Below are 21240 nucleotides of genomic sequence, written 5' to 3' on the forward strand. Positions count from 1 at the left end.
GCAAGAGTGAAAGCCATTCGAGTGGAGAAGCAGGAACGAGTATATTACAGTGTAAGTTAGCTGTTTATGATTTATTGCAAGCAGTTGTTTTCCATTCGGGTAATTGCAGACTTGTTTTGGATGACTGGGGGCAGAAGAATTTTTACCCACCATATTCTGGGAGATGAAGATGAATCCAGCAGCTCTGCACTTTTATTACTCTTGACTTAGTCTTGGAGCTTTTGTGTGCTTGCTGTGAGTGATTCATGAAGATAATAAACTGCTTCAGAATTTTTCTCAGGGAAAAAAAAGAAGAGGTTCCACCTTACAGTCATGTTATTCCCCCGTGGCAAATGACACACCTTTGCCTGACATTAACACCCTCATATTCTCACCTTTTGCCAAAACAGCATTCCAGCCCTGGTCTTCCCCTTTTTAAAAGATGCACTTTGTGTCCTTATTTGCTGCTCTGCAAGCTTTCAGCTCTCACTGAAAATCATAGTAGTATTTAACTTGAATTCTTGAGTCTGAATGAGCTTGTTTTAGTGGGTTAGTTTCCCTTCAGGGGAAACAGTAAATAAAGACAGAAGAAGCTAATTGTTACAGTCCCTGTGCATGTTTCATTTGCTGCACAAAGGCCTTTGAAAACTGTAAAACTAATCATTAAACTCAACACATTTACAACATGTATATGCTTCCTTTTATTTGTCCTCAAGTTGGACGAGTTAAATAATTTTAGGGTGTGTACCTGAGGCGTAGTCCTGGTGTTCCCACCCTTTCCCATCTCCTTTCATTCCTGATCACTACAGACAGGATAAGGCTTGCACACTTTAATAGATTTCCAAAAAAGTTGCCTGACATTTTGAAGGGACTGACACGCTGTGCAAGTGCAGAAACTTGTTAGAACAGCTCGGGAACAGGAAAGGGAAAATATTATGGTGCATAGACATTAAAGATCTTAGAGTGTTATTTTATAATCTTGCACTTAAATGCAGTACAAAGGTGAATTAAGTTAACTAAGTCTGGATCATGTCCAAGATCTGGGAACTCCTTAAAGTCTTGGATCTGAGAAAGTCATTCAAGTACTCATATCTTCCCATCTCAAATATTGAAACGTTCTATTGTTTGGCATTTTAATCTCAATTTTATCAGATTCAAAAGACTGCAGCAAGATTAGTAAAAGTGCTAAGTGAAGCAGTTTACATATAATAAGAGACTTTCTCTGACTTTTTCACTTTGTGCTTTTCAACATTACTTTTACTTAAGTAAGTTTTGAATGCAGGATTTTAACTTGTAGTGGAGTAATTCTGCAGTGTGGAATTAGTACTTTAACTAAAGTAAAGGATCTGAATACTTCCTTGGAAGTATTATCTATAGATAGATAGATAGATATATAGATAGATAGATAGATAGATAGATAGATAGATAGATAGATAGATAGATAGATAGATAGATAGATAGATAGATAGATAGATAGATAGATAGATAGATTATTAATCCCGTAAGGGCAGTTATTGTGTTACAGCAGCAAAATAATATTACTAATAATGCTACCTGTACAAAAGACAAAGTAAAAACAAAATTACATTTTCATCCTATATATGAGTTGTATTGTCCTCCACTGTCATAGGGTGACAATGACATAATGGGGGTCAGTTAAGGTCCGTTTTGTTAAAAAGGAACCAAGTACACCTGTACCTGTCCTCCTCAGACCGTTAAAATAATAAAACGCCCTGAAATCACCTCTAACGTGACTTTCCTTTCCTGTCTGAGTACACCCTCCACACCTGTGAACACACCCATAATTGGCTTGAATCAAGGGAGGAGTGTGTTTTTGTTTTTTTTCTTTAATCCGACTATCAAATGAAACCCCCTTATTCCAACACACATACATTTGCTGACTCAGATAGCACCGGTGCATGTACAGACAGCTCGTTCCACTTTGACACTGAAAGGAGGAGCCTTTTAATTGTTTTGTTTTGTTTTTTCTCTCCGTCTGAGGTGTTGTCTCATCTTGTCAGGTCCTTGCCATCTTCAGCCCTGAACAATGAGTGTGTGTGTCTGTATGTGTGTGAGGGAAAGTATTCATGAAGTGAAAGGATTAAAAGTGGCTGTGAGTAATGAGGATAATTGCTGGAGCTCAAGGTGTGGCTTGTCTCACATTGTTCTCAGGATATCAAAGGCATTAGAGGGAACCAGGAACATGAAGAAAACCATCGTCATGACTAGATTTCGTTATCTCTTTGCCTCTCATTGGAGTACTGTTTCTAATGTGCTGTTATTATGAGCTTTCACATTTGGTTTCTCGGATAAAACACAGCATTACTGTTAAAGTTCACACACTTTGAGCTAAACGAATGCCAAATATCTGTCAGGTTATCACTGCATTTGTTGATGTAAGGGTAATATTCATGCATGGGTGCGGCCCTGCAGTGTTTTCTCTGCTCAACACCCTCAGGGTTAATGGCATGGAGAGGTAACTTCCATGCCTGCACCTGTATAAGCAGGTGGTGCAGAGAAGACAGAAAATTTAAATTCAAAAGTAATCATTATGTCAATGAATGAGGAGGAGGATCATTCAGCAGGTTTGAATAAATGTTTAATAAGTGTTTAGCAGTGTGAAAAGTGGCTGGTGTAAATTATTTTATGATGATTTGTCCTATTTTGTTATATATCTATCTATATAATAATGTATCTATTTCATTTCAGCAGTCAGAACACACATTTCATATTTATCTGAATGACTATGTGCATTACTCTTTCTCAGTACAAACAAAAATAGAGTGTGAGAAGGTAAAACATTAATAATTAGACTCTGAGCTGAAAGAGTTTGGGTATTTTTAACAGCTTGGAACTGGATCCAGCATCCCACCGGTTATTGGAACCAAAAACCAGCGCCGGGGGAGGCTGTGACAGACTTTAGAGTTTAAATTAATTCCCAATTTGCTTTTTGTTTGAAAATACAAACATAAAACACAAAGAACTCTTGCAGCTACAAAGACATGCACTACCTTCCATTTGACACAAAAAAGAATGAATCTACTGAGCATCTGCATCGAAGTTACTCAATATATGATTCATTTATATCAAAGTTTTCTTACTTTTTGAAATTCGGCTTTGTCATTCGGATTTTGTTTTGTTTACTCGGACATTATTTGCACACACTTTAAATATTCTGATACTGACTCTGCGGTGGAGGTCAGGGTGGAGCCGAGTGTGTAGCAACCAGAAACCAAAAGACACGGACACGGATACACACACACACACACGCACACACACACACACACACACACACACAGAAACACACACAAATGTCATATAAAGAGAGGAGGCATTGACAGCCGTGAATTGTTAATAGAGCATGCTGAATCATCGGGAGTGAGGAGAAAGAAGGGAAGAGCTCTTATTCTTGTGTTTGCACCTGTGCAGGTGTGTGTGTGTGTGTGTGTGAGAGAGAGAGAGAGAGAGAGAGAGAGAGAATATGAGGGAGGATAAGAGAAAGACAAGAGTCATTCATCGCCTGAGGGCCTGTGGTGAAAGAGGTGACTGTGCAGGGAAACGGTGAGAACTGAGAGCAGCTCTGTGCTCAGTTACCTGTATCTTGCATGTTTTAAAAATATTCCTGCTGTTACTGCAGGAATCTAAAGATATCTATAGCCGTCACCTGTCCTCTGTCTGGTTTAAAGCAGTGGGACAGGAGAGCAGAGCTGCTGCAGCCCACTGATCCTGTGACAGAGGTGTACCTGTGCAGCAGGGTGACATGGATATGCCCCCTGGGGGTTTGGAGACAGAGCCGGGGAGGGGGGGTGGGGGGAATGGGAGGGAGGTGCCATCAGAGAGCCGTCACATGACACCTGAACTGATCTGGGTCACTAGAGTCTCATGGAGACAAATGACGGCGCTCCAGCTCCTCGTAAACAGAGGAACTGTTCACTACAGGCCTGTCAGGAGGATATACATGATGTTGCCTTAGTTGGAAGACAAGAAGGAGTCAGTTCACTGCTAATCATGTTCATGCTACTTGTTTGTTTCTACGTAGTGTGATGTTGTGGTTCAGTGATTCATTGATTTCCACTTATATGAAAAATCTGCCAATAACCTCCAAACTTTAAGGACTTTTAACTAGTTATGAAACACTACCACTTTGTCCAATAAGGGGGCGCCAAAATCAACACAAAATGACAAAGTTCTTTGTAGTTTCTCGAACACGAGAGAGTGGAATTGGTTTTTTCATCTAACTTTAAATTTCACGAACTGTGGAGCTATTCCTTTAAATTTAAAGAACAATATTAGTGGACAAATTACTGTTTGTTCTGGTGAATTTTAAAGAAAACATAGATAACCCCTTTAGTTCTACCTGCATACACTGATATTGATTTTTTTGAAGGTGGCTAAACAGCCTGATCTCACTCCCAACTCATCAGATACTGACTCTTTGTCACGGCCCTAGACATGTGACACCCATTTGTGGCAATAATAGACGCTTAGAGGAGTAATTTATGAAATATTACTAGAGCAAGGTTCTTCTCAAAGACCCCAGACTTGACCCAGGACACCAGAGTTTGTGTCCCGTGTGAAAGCAAGAGTCAGTATTGATATTTGGAATGAAACTGCGGAATTGCATTAGTAGTTAAGTGTGGAAGTCAATGTTTTAGCCCGACCCTGTTGTTTTACACTTACTTTATACAGTGGTTTTATTGCAGAAAGTTAAGTGTTTCCTATGGGCTGAAATATGTACCAACAGAAAATGAATTTGAATTATTTATATTTGAATTTGAATTGCTTAACTTGAATAATTGCATTAAAAAACTGAATTTGAATCACATAATTTTAATTTGTATTGTTCAGTTTGAATCATTGCATTGAAAAACTGAATCTGAATGGTGGAACTGAACATTCAGTTCTCACAGTTCAAATTCAGTTTTCAAAATTTAATTTCAAATTTCTGCGAGGAAGATACACAGAGTGCCTCTTTTCGGCCAGTCAGCACCTCCGTTTTTTTAGTAACCGTTGTTGCCACCTGGTTGCCATAGCGCCTCTTCGGCCAATCAGCACTTCCGTTCCGTTCCAGCCTCATCCATGGTGAAGCCAGTCTAACTTCTTCCACCGTTTTCATGGGGAGTGGCAACTGGGTGGCAACAAATGTTACAAAAAAATAATGGAGGTGCTGATTGGCCGAAGAGGCACTCTGTGTATCTTTGTTGCAGAAAATTTAAATTTAATTTTTCAAGCCAAATTTGAATTGTGAAAACTGAATATTCAGTTCCAAACTAATAAATTACAATTACAATTCAGATTCAGATTTTAAATGCAATAATTCAAATTGAACAATACAAATTAAAATTATGTGATTCAAATTCAGTTTTTCAATGCAATTATTCAAGTAAAGCAATTCAAATTCAAATATAAATCATTCAAATTCAGTTTCTGGTCGCACATATTTCAGCTCATATGTCCCTAAACAGGCTTTTATCAATTACATGAACTGGGAGACACTGGAAAGCTGAGATTCTTGTGGATTCAATGAGGCCAGTTTTCTTCATGTGGGATGATGTTAGTCATCAGTGGTAGCCAGTTCATTGCAGTGAGGGCATTTCTTGAGTCTCGACCTCACTGTATAAAATTAGCTGCTGTGACCTCTAGGATAATCACAGCCTCATGAAACTCTACAACCACAAACTAGAGACCTAGAGCATTCAGAGGGTGGGCAGCTTTCCAAGGTATTTTGACAATAGCAGTTTGAAGAACAGAAGTGCTCCTCATCCAAGCTCTGAAAATACAGAAATCTCCAAAATGACAAACGTTTTTGAACCCAAATCGCAGCATGGATTCTTCTATGTTGTTCCAAAGGCCTTGGCATATTGATGTTATATTCTGGAGGGTTTTCTGACCATTTCAATCCATTCTCAGAGTGAATAAAAGTGCATTATTGAGCACCAAATGTGTGTAGCAAATGGCATCAACCCAAAAATTTGTGCAACAACTTATGGGACATAGTTGAACATGGAAATGGACTTCAGAAAGCATCCACTAATGCTATGCCCCTTTATACACCAGTATAGGTTTCAATAAATGTATAAATCATTTATTGTAATTTTTTTAAAAGATATTTTTAACCAGAACAACCTGAAACACAGTGCTGAGATGCACCTCAAATTAATCTTCAGGCTCACAGCTTTCAGATGAGGTTCCCTTCTGGCATTTATTGTTGACCTGCTATCTCCCCCTAAACAACCACCAATTCTCAACAAAAGGACCCAGAATTGTAACTGGTTAAATGATTTTTCTTTCACCTTATCACTTTATTCAACATGTTTCTTTAAAAAAACCTTTGGAATAACTAGATCCTGTTAAAAACATTGAATTCTGCTCCTCAGCGACACTGTGAAGCCATGATTGATTCTGCTGAGACGAACATGTCATGTGACAAATATTCACTGACAATCTGTTTACACAGAGCAGAGAGGAGAGGACAGAAGAGGCTGTAAACAATGCAAATAGTTTAATATGTAGAATATGTGGAGATTTAGCCATGATTGTGAACTTACAAATTTTATATATTGCAGTGAAATACAAGGCCACAGTGGGAAAAATGTAAAAAGAGCAAAATCCGCCCTTAAACAGCTTGTTGGGGTTCAGAGGGTTTGTATCCATCTTTTCATTCAACTCTTGGAAAGAAAGCAAATATGCATATTTCTTAAAATGTTGCACGGTTAAAGCAGATGCAGCAACCAATAAATCATTACCATATTCATTTTGATAAATTAGTAAAATTACCATGAATCAATTAATCAATTGCTAACAGTGACATTTAATTCAATTTAGCCTAATTTAGTCAGATTAGATTTAATTTAATTTAACCCTTTTTTAATATTGGTTTTCGTGCAGAGAGGGAAGAGTTGGAGGAGGCGTCACATTCTGTTTAGAGCCACAAGAGCCAGCTCTGGTATGTGTTATGAGAGGGTGTGGTTGGCAGACTTGAACAGATGACACATAAACAGCCTTCTCCTCCTCTATCTTAAACCTTCATAAGGAGGAGCAGGAGGAGGAGCAGGGTGGGGTGGGGTGGGGTGAGGAAGGAGGTGAGAACTGAGCAAAACTTGTCATCTCTGTTACACTGTCAGCCGCACCCTGAATACCAGAGATGGAAAACTGTTTGCTATCAGGTTTATACAGACAAGACTGTCCACACACACACACACACACACACACACACACACACACACACAGAGAGAGAGAAATCTGTCACTTGCACCTCAAGGTCACTCACACTCAGTCATCTGGGAGCCGCCACGTCAACACGCTCAACATTTGTGACCGTTTAATCACATTTAAATCTCACTTCCTCGCCCTTCTGCACACCGGCGGCTGTAGTTTATCACGGTGTCATTTTATTATGATAAAAATCTGAATAATACTCACAAACTGATGTAAGGACACCTATTGTGATCGTGTGACGCCCCCTCGCGGCCGACAGGCAGCACACCATGCACAAAAAAGCACTGACATCTTCCTATTGTCTCCTCAAACCAGTAACTAATACTGCCTATTTATATAATGGTTATGAAATAAATAAATAAAAATCATATGACGCAAAACCTGCGTCGGACGTTCGGTACACGCAAACCGCGTGTGTAAAAAAAACAACTGCAGCTCTGTTTCAAAGTTCATCATTTGATCATAAATCATGTTGGGTCGATTCAAAACGTGAATGATTGAATCATAACAAGCTTCATGTTGAGTGGAGAGGGCAGAGGAGGCACAAAGGGGATCATTGTTGCCTGCAGATGCCCGTCAGTGGTGCAGTCGCCCCTTTGAAGGCGCTCCAATCGCAGCGCATAGCGCGACCGAGGGAGGGCGGGGCTTGTCTGGTCTCCCCCCCACCTCCATCTCTGCTCTCAGCCCCGCTTTAGCACCGTGTCCCATTGACGGCGACGAACAGAGCAGCGTCTTCCACCACGTCTCTGGACCCGTCAGAGTGGACCTGTGATGACTCGGAGCTCGGAGATTGTGGATGTGAGAGACTAAAGGTGATGCGCACCTCCAGGAGGTCAACGTTTGGACAGGTATGAGACCTGTGGCGCTCATGGATGAAGCACCAGCAGATGTTTAGAGGACGCCACTGTGGATGTAACTCCATATTCCACTTGTGCACCACCACCACCACCTCCAGCAGCAGCAGCAGCAGGCCTGGCCCAGTTCAGCTCCACATGGATGGATCCCGCTGCAGGAGCTGCTCTCATGGAATACAAAGCCCGTGTTGGTGAGCATGCGTGCCCGTCCGAGTCCTCTCCGCTCCGGGAGCCTCTCCACAGCCTCCTGACACAGCTTCTCCACTCGGACATCCCCTGGTCGCTTGGAGCCCCCTCACCATGAGGACGGCAGGTCGGTGATTCGGTGCACGCCTGCACGGATTGGAGACCCCCCTCCCCCTTATTTTTTTTTTTTGGATCGGACTTTTTGTTGGCTACACAGAGGATTTATCTGTGGGCTTCCTTTGTGTCAAAGGGCTTAACGCAGAGTGCAGCAGAGCGGGGGTTTTGCTTCACCCGCTGTTGCGCCCAGCTGCTCTCTTTGTGGCCGGGCCGTGATGGCAGCCGGCCGGCCGGAGGCGCAGGACCACCCGCCAGAGAACGGCTTCACCCCGCTGGAGCACCCGGTGCCCCGGCTGCTGCCTCACATCGACGGCTCGGTTCTGCCGTCTCTGGGGGGCTTTGGGAAGCATCAGAAGCAGCTCGTGGTTCTGACCTGGATACCGGCATTGTTCATCGGCTTTAGCCAGTTTTCGGATTATTTCCTCCTGGCGCAGCCAAATGGCACGTGTGTGCAGCCCCTCACGAACGAGAGTAACTGGACCGCGGCGCCCCCGCCGGTCACCGGGCTCCAGCTCAGAGGAAACGGCACCTGGGAGGGAGACGGCGGCGGTGACGGCGGTCTGCTGTGCGCCTGCAAGGAGTGGAGGCTCGAGCTGCAGACGGGACTTAGTCAAAATGTGGTTACCAAGGTAACGAATGAGATAGAGCCACAGTGTTATCTGACAGTGAAGAAGAAGCTCTCTGCTCACCATCATCATCATCTTCATCATCATCAGTTTACAGCAGAGGACACACACACACACACACACACACACACACACACACACACAGCTTATTGACAAGTTACCCACTGACCTCAATATGACTCTGTGTGTGTGTGTGTGTGTGTGTGTGTGTGTGTGTGTGTGTGTGTGTGTAACTGATGCTGCACTTTGGTGATAATATCTTTAGAATCAGCGTCACATTAATGTACTTTTTTCCAGCATTCATACCACAAATCAATACCAAATCACATCTAAAAGAATCAATTTGACGTTCAGTTCAATGCACTGTGCTCCACTGTTGTGCATTATATCACACAAAGTGCTAAGCTGTTTCACCAAATGGGCAAAAAAATTGGTAACTGCCCGAAAGAAGCTTCTCTTCTGTAGCATTGCACGCTGATGCCTTTATCTCACCTCAGTCTAACCAAAGATGCAGATACTGAGTAACCAATAGTGGAAATGCTGACATTGATGATGACATTGAAGAAATAACTGTATTTAAAGTGGTCAATATACCAATCTGCTTAAAAGGGATTAGTGTACCTTTGCCCAGATTTACTGTGAGTTACCAATTTGTGGTAATTTAACTGGGAATATATCACACTATTGCATTAACATTAAAAAGGACTTCATGTACTTTATGACATAATCTTGAATCCCTGTTCTGAAGAGAGGGTCCCTGTGTCAAAATCCAGTTAAAATAGGGATGTGATGATATAAAATATAAAGAACTCATTATAAATTGATTATGATCAAGGATTTTTTTTATGCAGCCTAATAGCACTTATCATAAATTTGCCTCAGAGCGCTAAATCTGTACTGAATATAACACACTCTGTCCTGCGACACTCGATTGTAAAGAGAAGCCTAGCTCTAGGTCTCCGGTTGGCTGTAAAGTTTCTTAGCAGTTTACACAAAAGAAATGCTCGCCATCAAAAAGCTGAAAAATGTAATTCTTCAGAAATCTCCAAAATGTCATGAATGTCATGATACAAAATCACAGCATTGATTTTTTTTGGGAGATCTTGGCGTTTTAATGAGACACTTTGCATTTTTAATCAATTCATATACTTCTATCATTATGTTTTAAGCCATTATACTCTTAACTTGAATAAAATGCTATATTGGTATATTTGGTACCCCTAAAATCGCATGCTGGCCCTCAGCCATGCCAATTTTAAAGCTTTCGATATTCCAGTTTTGTGCTTGTAAGTTGCTCCTTCATCACATGACAGTGGAGCCAAATCCTAAGCCAAAGAAAAACTGTAAATTTTGTAGACAGAGTGGAAGGAATTGGATCACCCAGGACCCCGAGCAGGTTAATCCTGCCAGGTACACGTGTCATACAAAACTTTAATTTACTTGGAATCTTATTTTGTAAAATGCAACAAACATTAAGGTAATTTGGTCACAGTCTGCTGCCACTGAGAGTCCATGTTGCTCTGGCCTGTGCAGGACTGCTATCTGTTTTCTCAGATAAAGCTGGTGCTAACAGCCTGTACATAAGAAACACATACTGAACGAGTTCTCCACATCACTACCGGCCATCACAACCAATAATCATCCCCTTATTTGATCCTCTGCAATGTCAGATGCTCAAGTTCTGTAAATCATTGTAAAACATCAACACTGTTTTCACACACAGCCGAATCGCTCTGCTGCAGATACATTCAGGGACGAGCACGAATATAGAGTACATGTCGTGCTTCCACATGTGTCCTTGGCTGCATTTCAGATGCTGAGAGCTGTAGCGGTGTGTTCACTGACCCATGGGCTTCACAGGAAAGAGTGGAAAGCTATTGATTTCTGTTATTATAGACACGTGCCCACATGCTACTCGTCCTCTCCCTCTCGCATGTTGTCTCTCTCCTTTTTGTCCCTTCGAGATGCACATTTGAATATTTCAGAAGTGTTTGCGGCATGTTTGCACACACATCAACCTTCATGAATTATCAAAACAGTGAGTCAGAGAGTTTGACAGACTTCTGATGAGAAAAACCCACATTTCTTTGTGTTTCTGGGCAGCTTCTAGATTAAAAGTGCTCAGCTGCTGATGTTTAATTCCCTTTTATCTTGTTGTGGGTGGCTTTCTCTGAAAAGTGGACTATTGTGCCTCTCTCTTGTTTCAGTGGAACTTGGTGTGTGATTCAGCCTGGAAGGTGCACATTGCCAAGTTCTCCTTGCTGGTGGGCTCCATATTTGGCTACCTAGTGATGGGTGTCATGGCTGACTGGTAAGCTGCCTCTTGTATGTCTGTTTTTGTTCTTTCACACAGCTTCTGTTAACCCTAAAAAATCCATTCACCTAAGCTGCAAAAACACATTACCTCACTTACATCTACTCCTATCTAACCATGCAGATAGTTTGCGCAGGTTTTGAGATATTTGTCTCTTAAGATTCATGCTTCTATCATAAAAATGGAGGTGCTTTAAGTGTTGCTTATGCAGTGTGCTTAACCCTTAATAGGGCACTTATTGAAATACTTGCAAATTCCAAATTTCATCCCTAGAGAATATTGGAGGATATTACATACAGCCAGAATGTGTAAAAAAAACATATGAAAAAAGTAGTTTTTTCCCACTTTTTTTCTCGTAAATCTGCAAGTTTTTTCGCGCAGATTTGCCACTTTAAATCTCTTAAATCTGCAACTTTTTTTCTTGTAGATTTGCCACTTTAATCTAATAAATTTTCAACTTTTTTCTCAAAACATTACCTGAAGTTACCAAATATAGATCTTTGCCTGATAAAGGGTTAAAACTTGCAAAAACTATATTCAAACAAGTCTAAAATGTGCAAGTGTGTCTGTGAGGCTGGACTTTAGAGCTAAATCCTAACATGAGCATGATAATATGCTTCATAAGTAATTTAATTTACATAACAAAAATGTATTTTAACCCACACTATGATCTTTTCCTAAACCTGACTGAAGTTGTCTTGCCTAAACATAACTAAGTAGATATATTTGAATATACAACAATAACCAGGTGCTTCCTGTCTTTAAGTCTGCGACCATATTGGGCTACTCAGTGTGTTGAGAACTAATGCCAAGCGGTCCTGACCAAGGTTCCATATGTCGGGATATTTAACTGGATAAGTAATCACTTTGACCTGCTAAAGGAAATATTTATATCAATGTTAAATACATGATGGATAAATAAACCTAATAATGCAACAAGTAGAGATAAAAGATCAAATACAGATAGTCTATGGACACACACTATGGACTTGTGTATGTGTATAATTTGAATTGCTTAACTTGATTTTTTAGTAAATAACATCCAGGGTTGCATCATTCAATTATTTCAGAAACAAAAAGGGAGAACAGTTTTCAGGTTTACATGAAATATCAAGGAATCGAGAAACTCTTTATGAGTTTTCCTCTTGAGACTATGAATATCTGAACCAAATTTCGTGGCATTTCATCAGATATCAGTTGACATTTTTCTGATTTAATGGGCTTCGTGCAAAAACATTTTTGTATTCTTTTACTTTTTTCCACTGTTGAGATCAGTCTGGCTAATCTGCTCATCTAGAAGGACAATTTCCTCTAGATAATAAATAAAAACTGTCCTGGAGTTACCAGAAGATTGTTTTCAAATGTACAGTTACTATTAACTAATCAATCAAATCAAGATTACTTTATTTATCCCCTGTTAGCTCTTCTGTAAATTATTGAAGAATGAGATAGCCTGATGGCTGTAGGAGCAAAGGATCTTTTAAATCTCTCCATCCTGCAATGGAGAGAGAGGAGCTGCATACTACTGTTTTATTGGTCCATAAAGGTATTGTGTAGTGGATGATCCGGGTATTTCAAGAATATTAAATGGCTATTCAGAAATATTTAACATAAAACTCTCAAGATTCTTATTAAAACAAATGTCACCATCTATCTTCAAATGAGGATGAGGATGAAATTCCTTGCCTTTGCAATATTATGAGCTGGGTGTAACGATGGATACTGTGGATGAACAAACAAATAAAGGACAAGTGAAAGCTAGATCCAAAAACACACACTGCTATCACCGTTTATCTCCAAAGGTAGCACCAATGAGAATGAAACAAACCTTCAAAAACTGCGAAGTGCAACCTTAAATGAGCAAATGAGTGAACAGCACAAACTCAATCTCAAAACACAAACGATCAGAACCAAATTTATCTGGATGACGAAGTGAGAAAATGTTTTTGTTTGTGATTGGGTGAACTGACCCTTTAACCCTTAATAGGGCACTCATTGAAATACTTGCAAATCCCAAATTTCAACCCTAGAGAATATTGGAGGATATTACATACAGCCAGAATGTGTAAAAAAAACATACAGACCCGGGGGAGGAGGGTAATATTTTGAGAAAAAAATGTTGACGAGATTAAGGTGTCAAATCTATGAGAAAAAATGTGCAGAATTATGAGATTTAAAGTGGTGAATCTGTGAGAAAAAAGTTGTTTTCCCCCACTTTTGTCTCGTAAATCTGCAACTTTGTTCAAGCAGATTTGCCACTTTAAATCTCTTAAATCTGCACATTTTTTTTTCTTGTAGATTTGGCACTTTAATCTAGTAAATTTGCAACTCCCCATCGGTTTGTATTTTTATTTTTATTCATACTTGGCCTTAATATGCCGTAATAGTCAATTTCTCCTCGTACAAGTCCATGTGGTTCTACGACCAAACAGAGAGACATGGGAACCCCATTTTGATATCCACTGAAGTTACCAAATAAAGTTCTTCGCCTGCACACTGCTATCCGTTAAAATCATTGTGGTCTGCTGCGTGGGAAAAAAAGTCCCTGCATTGTGTCTGGGATCATTCACCATGGAAACAATGTAAAGAAATGTGCAGGCCAAAGCGGCCGCAGCTCCGACCTGACCCATTGACCTACTGACCCCCCTTAAACCAGGAAGTGTGAAGCAAACAATGGCAGGAATGATTCTTTTCACATCAAAAAGCCTCTTTTTCTTTTTCTTCACTTTGTGACAGTTTTTTAAACACTTTGCTACGTCTTTCTCACTCCCGCTCCTTTCTGTTTCTAAGGTTTGGTCGACACCCGGTGTTGATTCTCTCGGTGCTTTTCATGCTGGTGTTTGGTCTGAGTGTTGCCTTCTCTGTAAACGTCACCATGTTCAGCACCTTGCGCTTCTTTGAGGGTTTCTGCTTGGCGGGCCTCGCTCTCTCCCTCTACGTGCTCAGTAAGTACCTGCTGCCGCCTCCTCGTGCCTCTCCGTCTCTTTCGCTTTCCTGCTCCTGTATTTCATTCATGCTTTGTTCTGTATTGTGTTTATTTAGTGTGATACAGTATGGATCCCTGGAAGGGACAAATAAATATCTTGTGTTCTCTCGCAGTTTAGAGTAATATTTATGTTGTGTTCCACCACTTGCAACAACAACAACAGAAATCCCAAGAACTTTATCCTCACATATTTAATATTTTTGCTCTTTTTACATTTTACTCACTGTGGCCTTGTATTTCACTGCAATATGTGAATAAGTCCTACTGCAGCTCTATAGAATCAGCACAACCATGGCTAAAAGTGGGAACAACTCAAACAAGTCTTTCGTGCAGAATAACAGTTATAATGACATAAATCACAAAAAAAGGAAAAAACACAAGTTACTTATATATATATATATATATATATATATATATCCTTTTCAAGTGCTCACAAGTGTCATGAATATTGGGGGGGGGGGGGGGGGGGGGCTCACAAGTGTCACAAGTGCTCACATGCTCACAAGTGTCATGAATATTGGGGGGGGGGGGGGGGGGGGATAGTGTCTCCACATGCTATATATGATGAACTATTTGCATTTTTCCTGCCTCGCCTCTCCTGTCCTCTCCTCTCAGCTCTGTGTAAACAGATTTTCAGTGAATATTTGTCACGTGACCGTTCGTCTCAGCAGAATCAATCATGGCTTCACAGTATTGCCGAGGAGCAGAATTTAATGTTTTTAACAGGATCTGGTTATTCTTAACGGGTTTTTTGGTGACATTTTTAAATGAGACATGTTAGAATGAAGTGATTTTAACAGATTTTTTTTTTTTTGCATGAAAAATGATTAATCGCATATCAAAATAGTCTATTTTTCTCAACTAATTTATTAGTCAGCTAATTGTTGCAGCTCTACTTCTGCTTGTTAAGGCAGCTGACCCCTGACTGAGCAGTTCTTGCTGTGAGTACACTTGCTGCTAATTTAGTTTCACAGGAAAAACAGATGGTAGGATGGATAGTGACAGGGCCCTGGTAACTCACCTGGTAGAGCAGGAAAATAAATAAATAAAAGCAAGATGGACACTAATGGAACATGCTCAGTGACAGATAACAGCAGCTAACATGTAAAACTATCTTTAGGCATTTTCAATTAGTACGCATGTTGATTATACAGCATATTACAGAAGCTGATTTAACAAATTACGATTATCAGTTTTTACAGTTTGTGGAAAACTGGTGCAGATACCTTGCAAGAGTACACTGTAAAACCCAATTTGTTCTTTCAACTTAAATATTTGAGTGTCCAGGCTGCAAAAGAATTTTAAGTCAAGACAACAAAGACAATGGAGTTAACTCAAATGAATCCTGCTATTTGACTCAATATTTTAAGTTATAATGACTTTTGAGGCACAAATCTTTGCTGCATTGAAAAGGAAAAAATAGTTATGATAACAAACAAGCAACATTGGGTTTTACAGTTATGTTTTTCCCCTCTACATCTAAAATATTTCTCTTTGGTGCCTCTGCATAATAGCCAGAGGCCAAGGTGATCTTAATGACAACAAACTGTCTGACAGCATTTCATCTCTCCTGAGAATGCCCTCACTCAGGCTGCAGGCGTGCTCTCTGCCAGGCCAGCAGCAGATTAGTCATACATTAAGCGTGAAGCGAGGACAGACACTGAGCTCCGGCGGCGGGGCAGGTTTTTGTCCCTCTCAGCAGGGGCTCCCGATAAATCGCTGCTCAGCTGCTTCTAAAAACAAACAAACAAAATGGACGCCTCCGAGCCGTCTGCCGAGAGACTCTGGAGAGTTGAATTTAATCTGTGATGTATACAAAATAAAAAAACAAACACTGCTAATGTTGTGTTTAGAGAATCAAAGAGTTGAATGGGATTTTAAAGTAATCCTACAGGATGAGCTTAAAAGTATAATTCGCATTAAAGTGTCTAAAAACAGCTAGACTTATGTTTTATATGTTGTTGTTTTTTATCTAGTTTTAAGCCACATTTTTAGGATTCTAAGTTAACAGTTTATTTTAAGTTAACAGAAACAAGGACACCTTGTGTCAGTCAAACAGCATCGGAAAAACGTTGATTTTGAAGATAAAATTGCTTTAATCAGTGGTAGGTGATGGAAATAGTGATTAAAAACAACAACTCCCATGAATCCACGCTACTTCACGACACCCGAAACTCAGTCTTTTGTTGTTATCTGATTCAAGGAGCGCTAGTGGGCAGAAAAGTGCTAGAATATTTGAGTTTAACAGAGTTCTACAAAGCCTTACATGTTCGAAAAATGGTTCATTTTAACTGTAATGGTTTCAAGGTAAGGAATCTCCAAATTATGATCATAGTGCTTGAAACATGCTTGACATTCAACAGATATTAAAACTACTGTTAAGGCCTACTCTGGAAATGAGCAAATATTAAACAATAATCAAAACATACCACTATAGTTTCTATGACAGCTGGTGAAATGATAATGTTATTTTTCACAGTTGCGTTTATAGTTTGCAACAATTTAGATGTGATGCTTTCAGAGTCTGGATGTTTTTGTTTTAGGTGCAATCCTGACTCTCAAAAGTTGTGACACTGTGTAAATAAAAGCAGAAAGCAGGTGTACAAAAACAAAAGTTTATTAGTTTGAGCATAAAGTATACTGTTTATGTACAATTTTAAATTGAATATATGTCACAGAGGATCAGTGAATTATCACATTTTACGTTTCAGACAATATCCCAACGTTTTTGAATCAGGTTTGTACCTTGAAAGTCGTTGAAAAGTGCTTGAATTTGTCTAAAAGCTGAACAAATACTGGTTTAAGGTGACAACAACATGGTATGGGCTGAACGAGTTCAAGAAAATATCTAAATTGTGATTTTCTGACCAATATTGAGATTCAAACTGCAATTATTTTCCATCAATTTGAGCTTGAGCCAGAGTATTCTGACTCACTTGACTTTAATCTAGTTCACCTCTCCTCCTGTCCCTCTATATATCTGTCTCTGCACACACAGACACACACTCACACACACTTTACTCATTTCCCTCCAGTTATATGTTTTCACTCTGTTTACCACACAGAAATATCCGTAATGGGAGGCAATTTCTCAATATGTCACTTGTTTGTGTGCTCAGTGCTGACAATGATGGGATAAGTAACCATGTGTGTGTGTGTGTGTGTGTGTGTGTGTGTGTGTTTGTGTGTGTGTGTGTGCTGAGTGTCTCTCCTGTTTTTGTGAGAGAACAGATTGTATGCATGCACTTTGAAGTGCAACACAAACCCATGTGTGTGTGTGTGTGTGTGTGTGTGTGTGAGGTGTTTGTGTGAGGTGTAGATGAATAGAGGAGGAGGAACAGTCGGCTCTCTGCCACAGAACACGTCGCTTTGAAGTAAACTCACAGATAATAGATGCTGCCATCCCATTAACAGTGAACAGACATGTAGAATAACAGCACACACGTCTGAAGCTTTCAATAAACACACGAGCTGTGAGGAAATGCAAACAACTTTGCAGTTTTTCACAAAATGAAACTACACAGGTGCAGAGTGGAATATGAAACTTGGTGTCACTGTACCTTGTTTGTGCTTCTGTTGTTTGCCAGGAGAGGTACAGCAGTCAGCCTGCAGCACAGAAACAGAGCACTCCATCAGTGTTTTGGAAGTGACACATTGTTCTGCTGTGTTGGCTCTGTAGTGCAGTAAATTCGATCTGAAATGATAAAATTACTGTGAGGTTGAAGTGACTTTAGGCTTTAATTTGAAAGCATCCAGTCCATATTTGGTAAAAACTGGACCCGTAGCTCTTTTTAAACACAGTCTGATCGTTTTACATTTTTCAAGGACAATGATCCTAAAGACTCAAACAAGAAATGGTGGAAGAAGTACTCATGTCTTTTGCTTCAGTAAAAGTCACAATATAGCTGTGCAAAAACAAAGTAAAAGTCTTATGTGCAAGAATGTTACAGAAGTAAAAGTACTTGTTGGACAGGATGGTTCCCTAAAGAGAGTTTTATTTTTATTAGAGCATGAGCAACATGGGATTTTTGAGACTGATACTGATGCCGATTTTAGAGGAGAAAACTTCACAGGTAAGCGATATGGTGGCTGATATCATTCATTTTTGAGCTATAATAGAAATGTACCTTTTTTATGAGGTTTGTTTGCCGATTTTACATCTATATAACTCTGTATGTATGTAAATGTTCTGAGAATCCTTCTTTCTTAAACATATAACTTGTATCAAAGAATATTTACAACACATACAACCAATAGAAATCTGGAAATCGCCTAGAATTGAAAACTGAGAAAAATATAGAATAAAGAATAAAATAAAAAGTAGTGCAATAAGCACAGCAAATACTGTATAATCACTATCAGTCATTTGTTGACCATTAAAAAAAAGGATGAATCAAAATAAAATAAATAGCTAACTCCAATTCTATATCAACCCAGGCCACTTTTCTGACATATGTTCTGTCAAAACAACTTTCACATTGGCACATAAGTAACATATATTCAGATACTGATAGATACTGATGTGTCTGTGACAAACTGATATATAGATCAGGCTTTAATTATTATAGATATTATATTATTATTATTACTGGTGCTTTAACAGAAGTGCAGAGTTTTAATTTTATAGCTGATGCAGCATCAAGATTACAATTACTGAAGATAGTATATATTCAAGACCAACGTACATACTGTGCTTTCATCCTGTGATTAAACTTTTTTTTGTTTAATTTTTGGATTGATTGATGCAGAAAAGAGTGCTTTAGTCTAAACTTGATGGTATTATTACATATTAACTGTTCATGATGCTGTTGGTGTCAGAAACAATATGGTTGGCCAGCCTTAGTATGTTATCATGGTAGGCTGATTCATAGAGTTTCTTAAGGGGTTCACCTACAATTTTTGAGCAGATTTACATTTGGTGGAGGAATACGACTCTTGGAGCTTACAGCACCTTGTATTCTGCAGGTTGAAGCCCACCATGAGCTTCCAGGCATGCTCAGTGTTGTACGGCTGTAAGATCTGGACTGAGACCTGCAGATGCAGAGACATCGTTAATAAGAAGTCCTACAGGACAAGAAACACGAGCAGTTAGATGATTGCACAGCATGTAAACAAGACAGCAGTTTAGCCATAATCCATGGCTGAGTGCTCACAGCTTTCTTGTATAATTAAGGCCTGTACTTAAGCTTCACGTCTTGCTTGTTTCAAGGTGTTTCCAGCAGAATCGGTTAGATTGAGTTCATGTGAGTGACTTATCCAGTCAAAAACATGCCACTGTCTATCCCTGGTTGTGTCGCGTGTATTAATATCCTGCTGTGTTTGTGCTAAATTTGGGGAGGGGGGGTCTGTGTTTAAAAGGGCCAGATGTTAACACCCATTACGGATGTAAAAACCCTCAAATTAAAGCTGGCACTTTAACACCAGAGTCTGATGCACTGAGTGGGTGCTAAATAGGCTGCAGCGGGAAGCGGATCAGATAGAGAGACACAAAAATATGCATGTAGCACACATACACTGTATTATGGATGATTGTACAGTAAATATGCATGTGTACGTGCTGAGCTGCATCTTATCGTCCCCATCTCCCCACAGATAGACTCCTTCTGCCTGCCTCTGCAAATCCAGCAGCTCTCTGGCCCTTTCCATTTTCTCTCTATGCTTCCCCCGACTCTCCTCTGCCCCATTCATCCCCTCCTCCTCCTCCTCCTCCTCCTCCTCTCTCTCACTACCATTTCATTACAAGCAGCACTCTCGCCCTCACTTTCTCATTTTCTCGAGGCTCATTTGAAATCTCTCATCATTTTGTTATCTCTCTGCAGCACGCAGCGAATAATAAACTCCACTGGAGCTGCCAGCAGAAGCTTTGGTTTGCTCTGCTAATGTAAATGTGTTGATTTGTGTGTTGTGTGCATATTTGGTTGTCGCCCTAATTCTGCACGGGTTTATTAGTTTGTGATTTAGCACGTACCTCAGGACCGTCCTCTGGGAGCTGTAGGGAAGAAGCTTCTGTCTCCATGTACCCTTTTTCTTTGTTTTTCTGCCCATTATCTGAACTCATCTGGAAAAAATTATATATTAGTACAAGTGCTGTTTGGGCAAGAAATTATTTTCAGAAACTCCATCTTTTCCTTCACAGCAGCTTGGATTTCCTGCAGTTACAACAGATTCCAAAAGCATCAAAAATCTATAAAACTTTTCAAATTTTCAAAGCTGCAGTTTATCCACTTCTCTGCCACTGATCCAACACTCATCAGCAAAACAAACATGGCTAATTATGATCCTTCATGTGGAGCTTCAGAGCTCTGAGGAGGAGAAGTGTGTGTTTAGCTCTGTTGTGGAGAAACTGTGAGAGTTTGGAACAGGAGTTATAGATTCGAGACCAGGATAGAGTCAAAAATAAGCTATTGTGGTGAGTCAATGAGATAAAATATTAAGTATTAGATTCGTCAGTTTAAAGGCTTCTGGGACACCAACACTCTGTAAAGGTTAATAACATTATGAGGATGGATTTTTCTATTAGATGCTACATGTCCTGTAGCTCCTGCCTAAATTTCTGAGCTACCAAACCCTTTTACCACTGAGTGGCCACGTACGTCCTCTGACCAAAACCTGCTGCTCTTTCACTTTTCTACTGCAGCACCCAGACTTTGGAACAATCTCCCCCTCCCATTAGATAAGCGGGGTATGTTGACTGTTTCAAAAAACACTTAAAAAGCCACTTCTTTATGCTGGCTTTTCTATAATTTGAAGGGCTGATCTTGGTGGTGGCTGGTTGCTGTGTGTTTTCTGTGTGTTTGTATGTGTATGTGTATCATTTTGTGCTTGGCATTTATATTTTCTTTTCTTTTTTTTGCACTGAGGTTGACGTAAGTTTTGACCGCTTGGTAAACAAGATAAATATGCAACATGGTTTCACAGAAATCCGTGAAATAGCCACAGATTTGCTTAACTCAAAATCCG

The 21240-nt window shown here is 39.9% G+C and overlaps 1 protein-coding gene across 1 annotated transcript in view; it reads left to right on the plus strand.

Annotated features, from left to right (window-relative positions):
* The first annotated feature begins 8227 nt into the window (after positions 1–8227).
* Positions 8228–21240, plus strand: part of LOC131978048 (solute carrier family 22 member 23) — a 29350-nt gene continuing 16337 nt past the window's right edge. The window contains exons 1-3 of the mRNA XM_059341550.1: positions 8228–8983; positions 11188–11291; positions 14085–14239. Coding sequence (XP_059197533.1) covers positions 8570–8983; positions 11188–11291; positions 14085–14239 — 673 coding nt within the window. The 5' untranslated portion in view covers positions 8228–8569. The remainder of the gene's footprint in view (positions 8984–11187; positions 11292–14084; positions 14240–21240) is intronic.

Source organism: Centropristis striata, chromosome 9, assembly GCF_030273125.1.
Source record: "Centropristis striata isolate RG_2023a ecotype Rhode Island chromosome 9, C.striata_1.0, whole genome shotgun sequence".
Taxonomy (NCBI): domain Eukaryota; kingdom Metazoa; phylum Chordata; class Actinopteri; order Perciformes; family Serranidae; genus Centropristis; species Centropristis striata.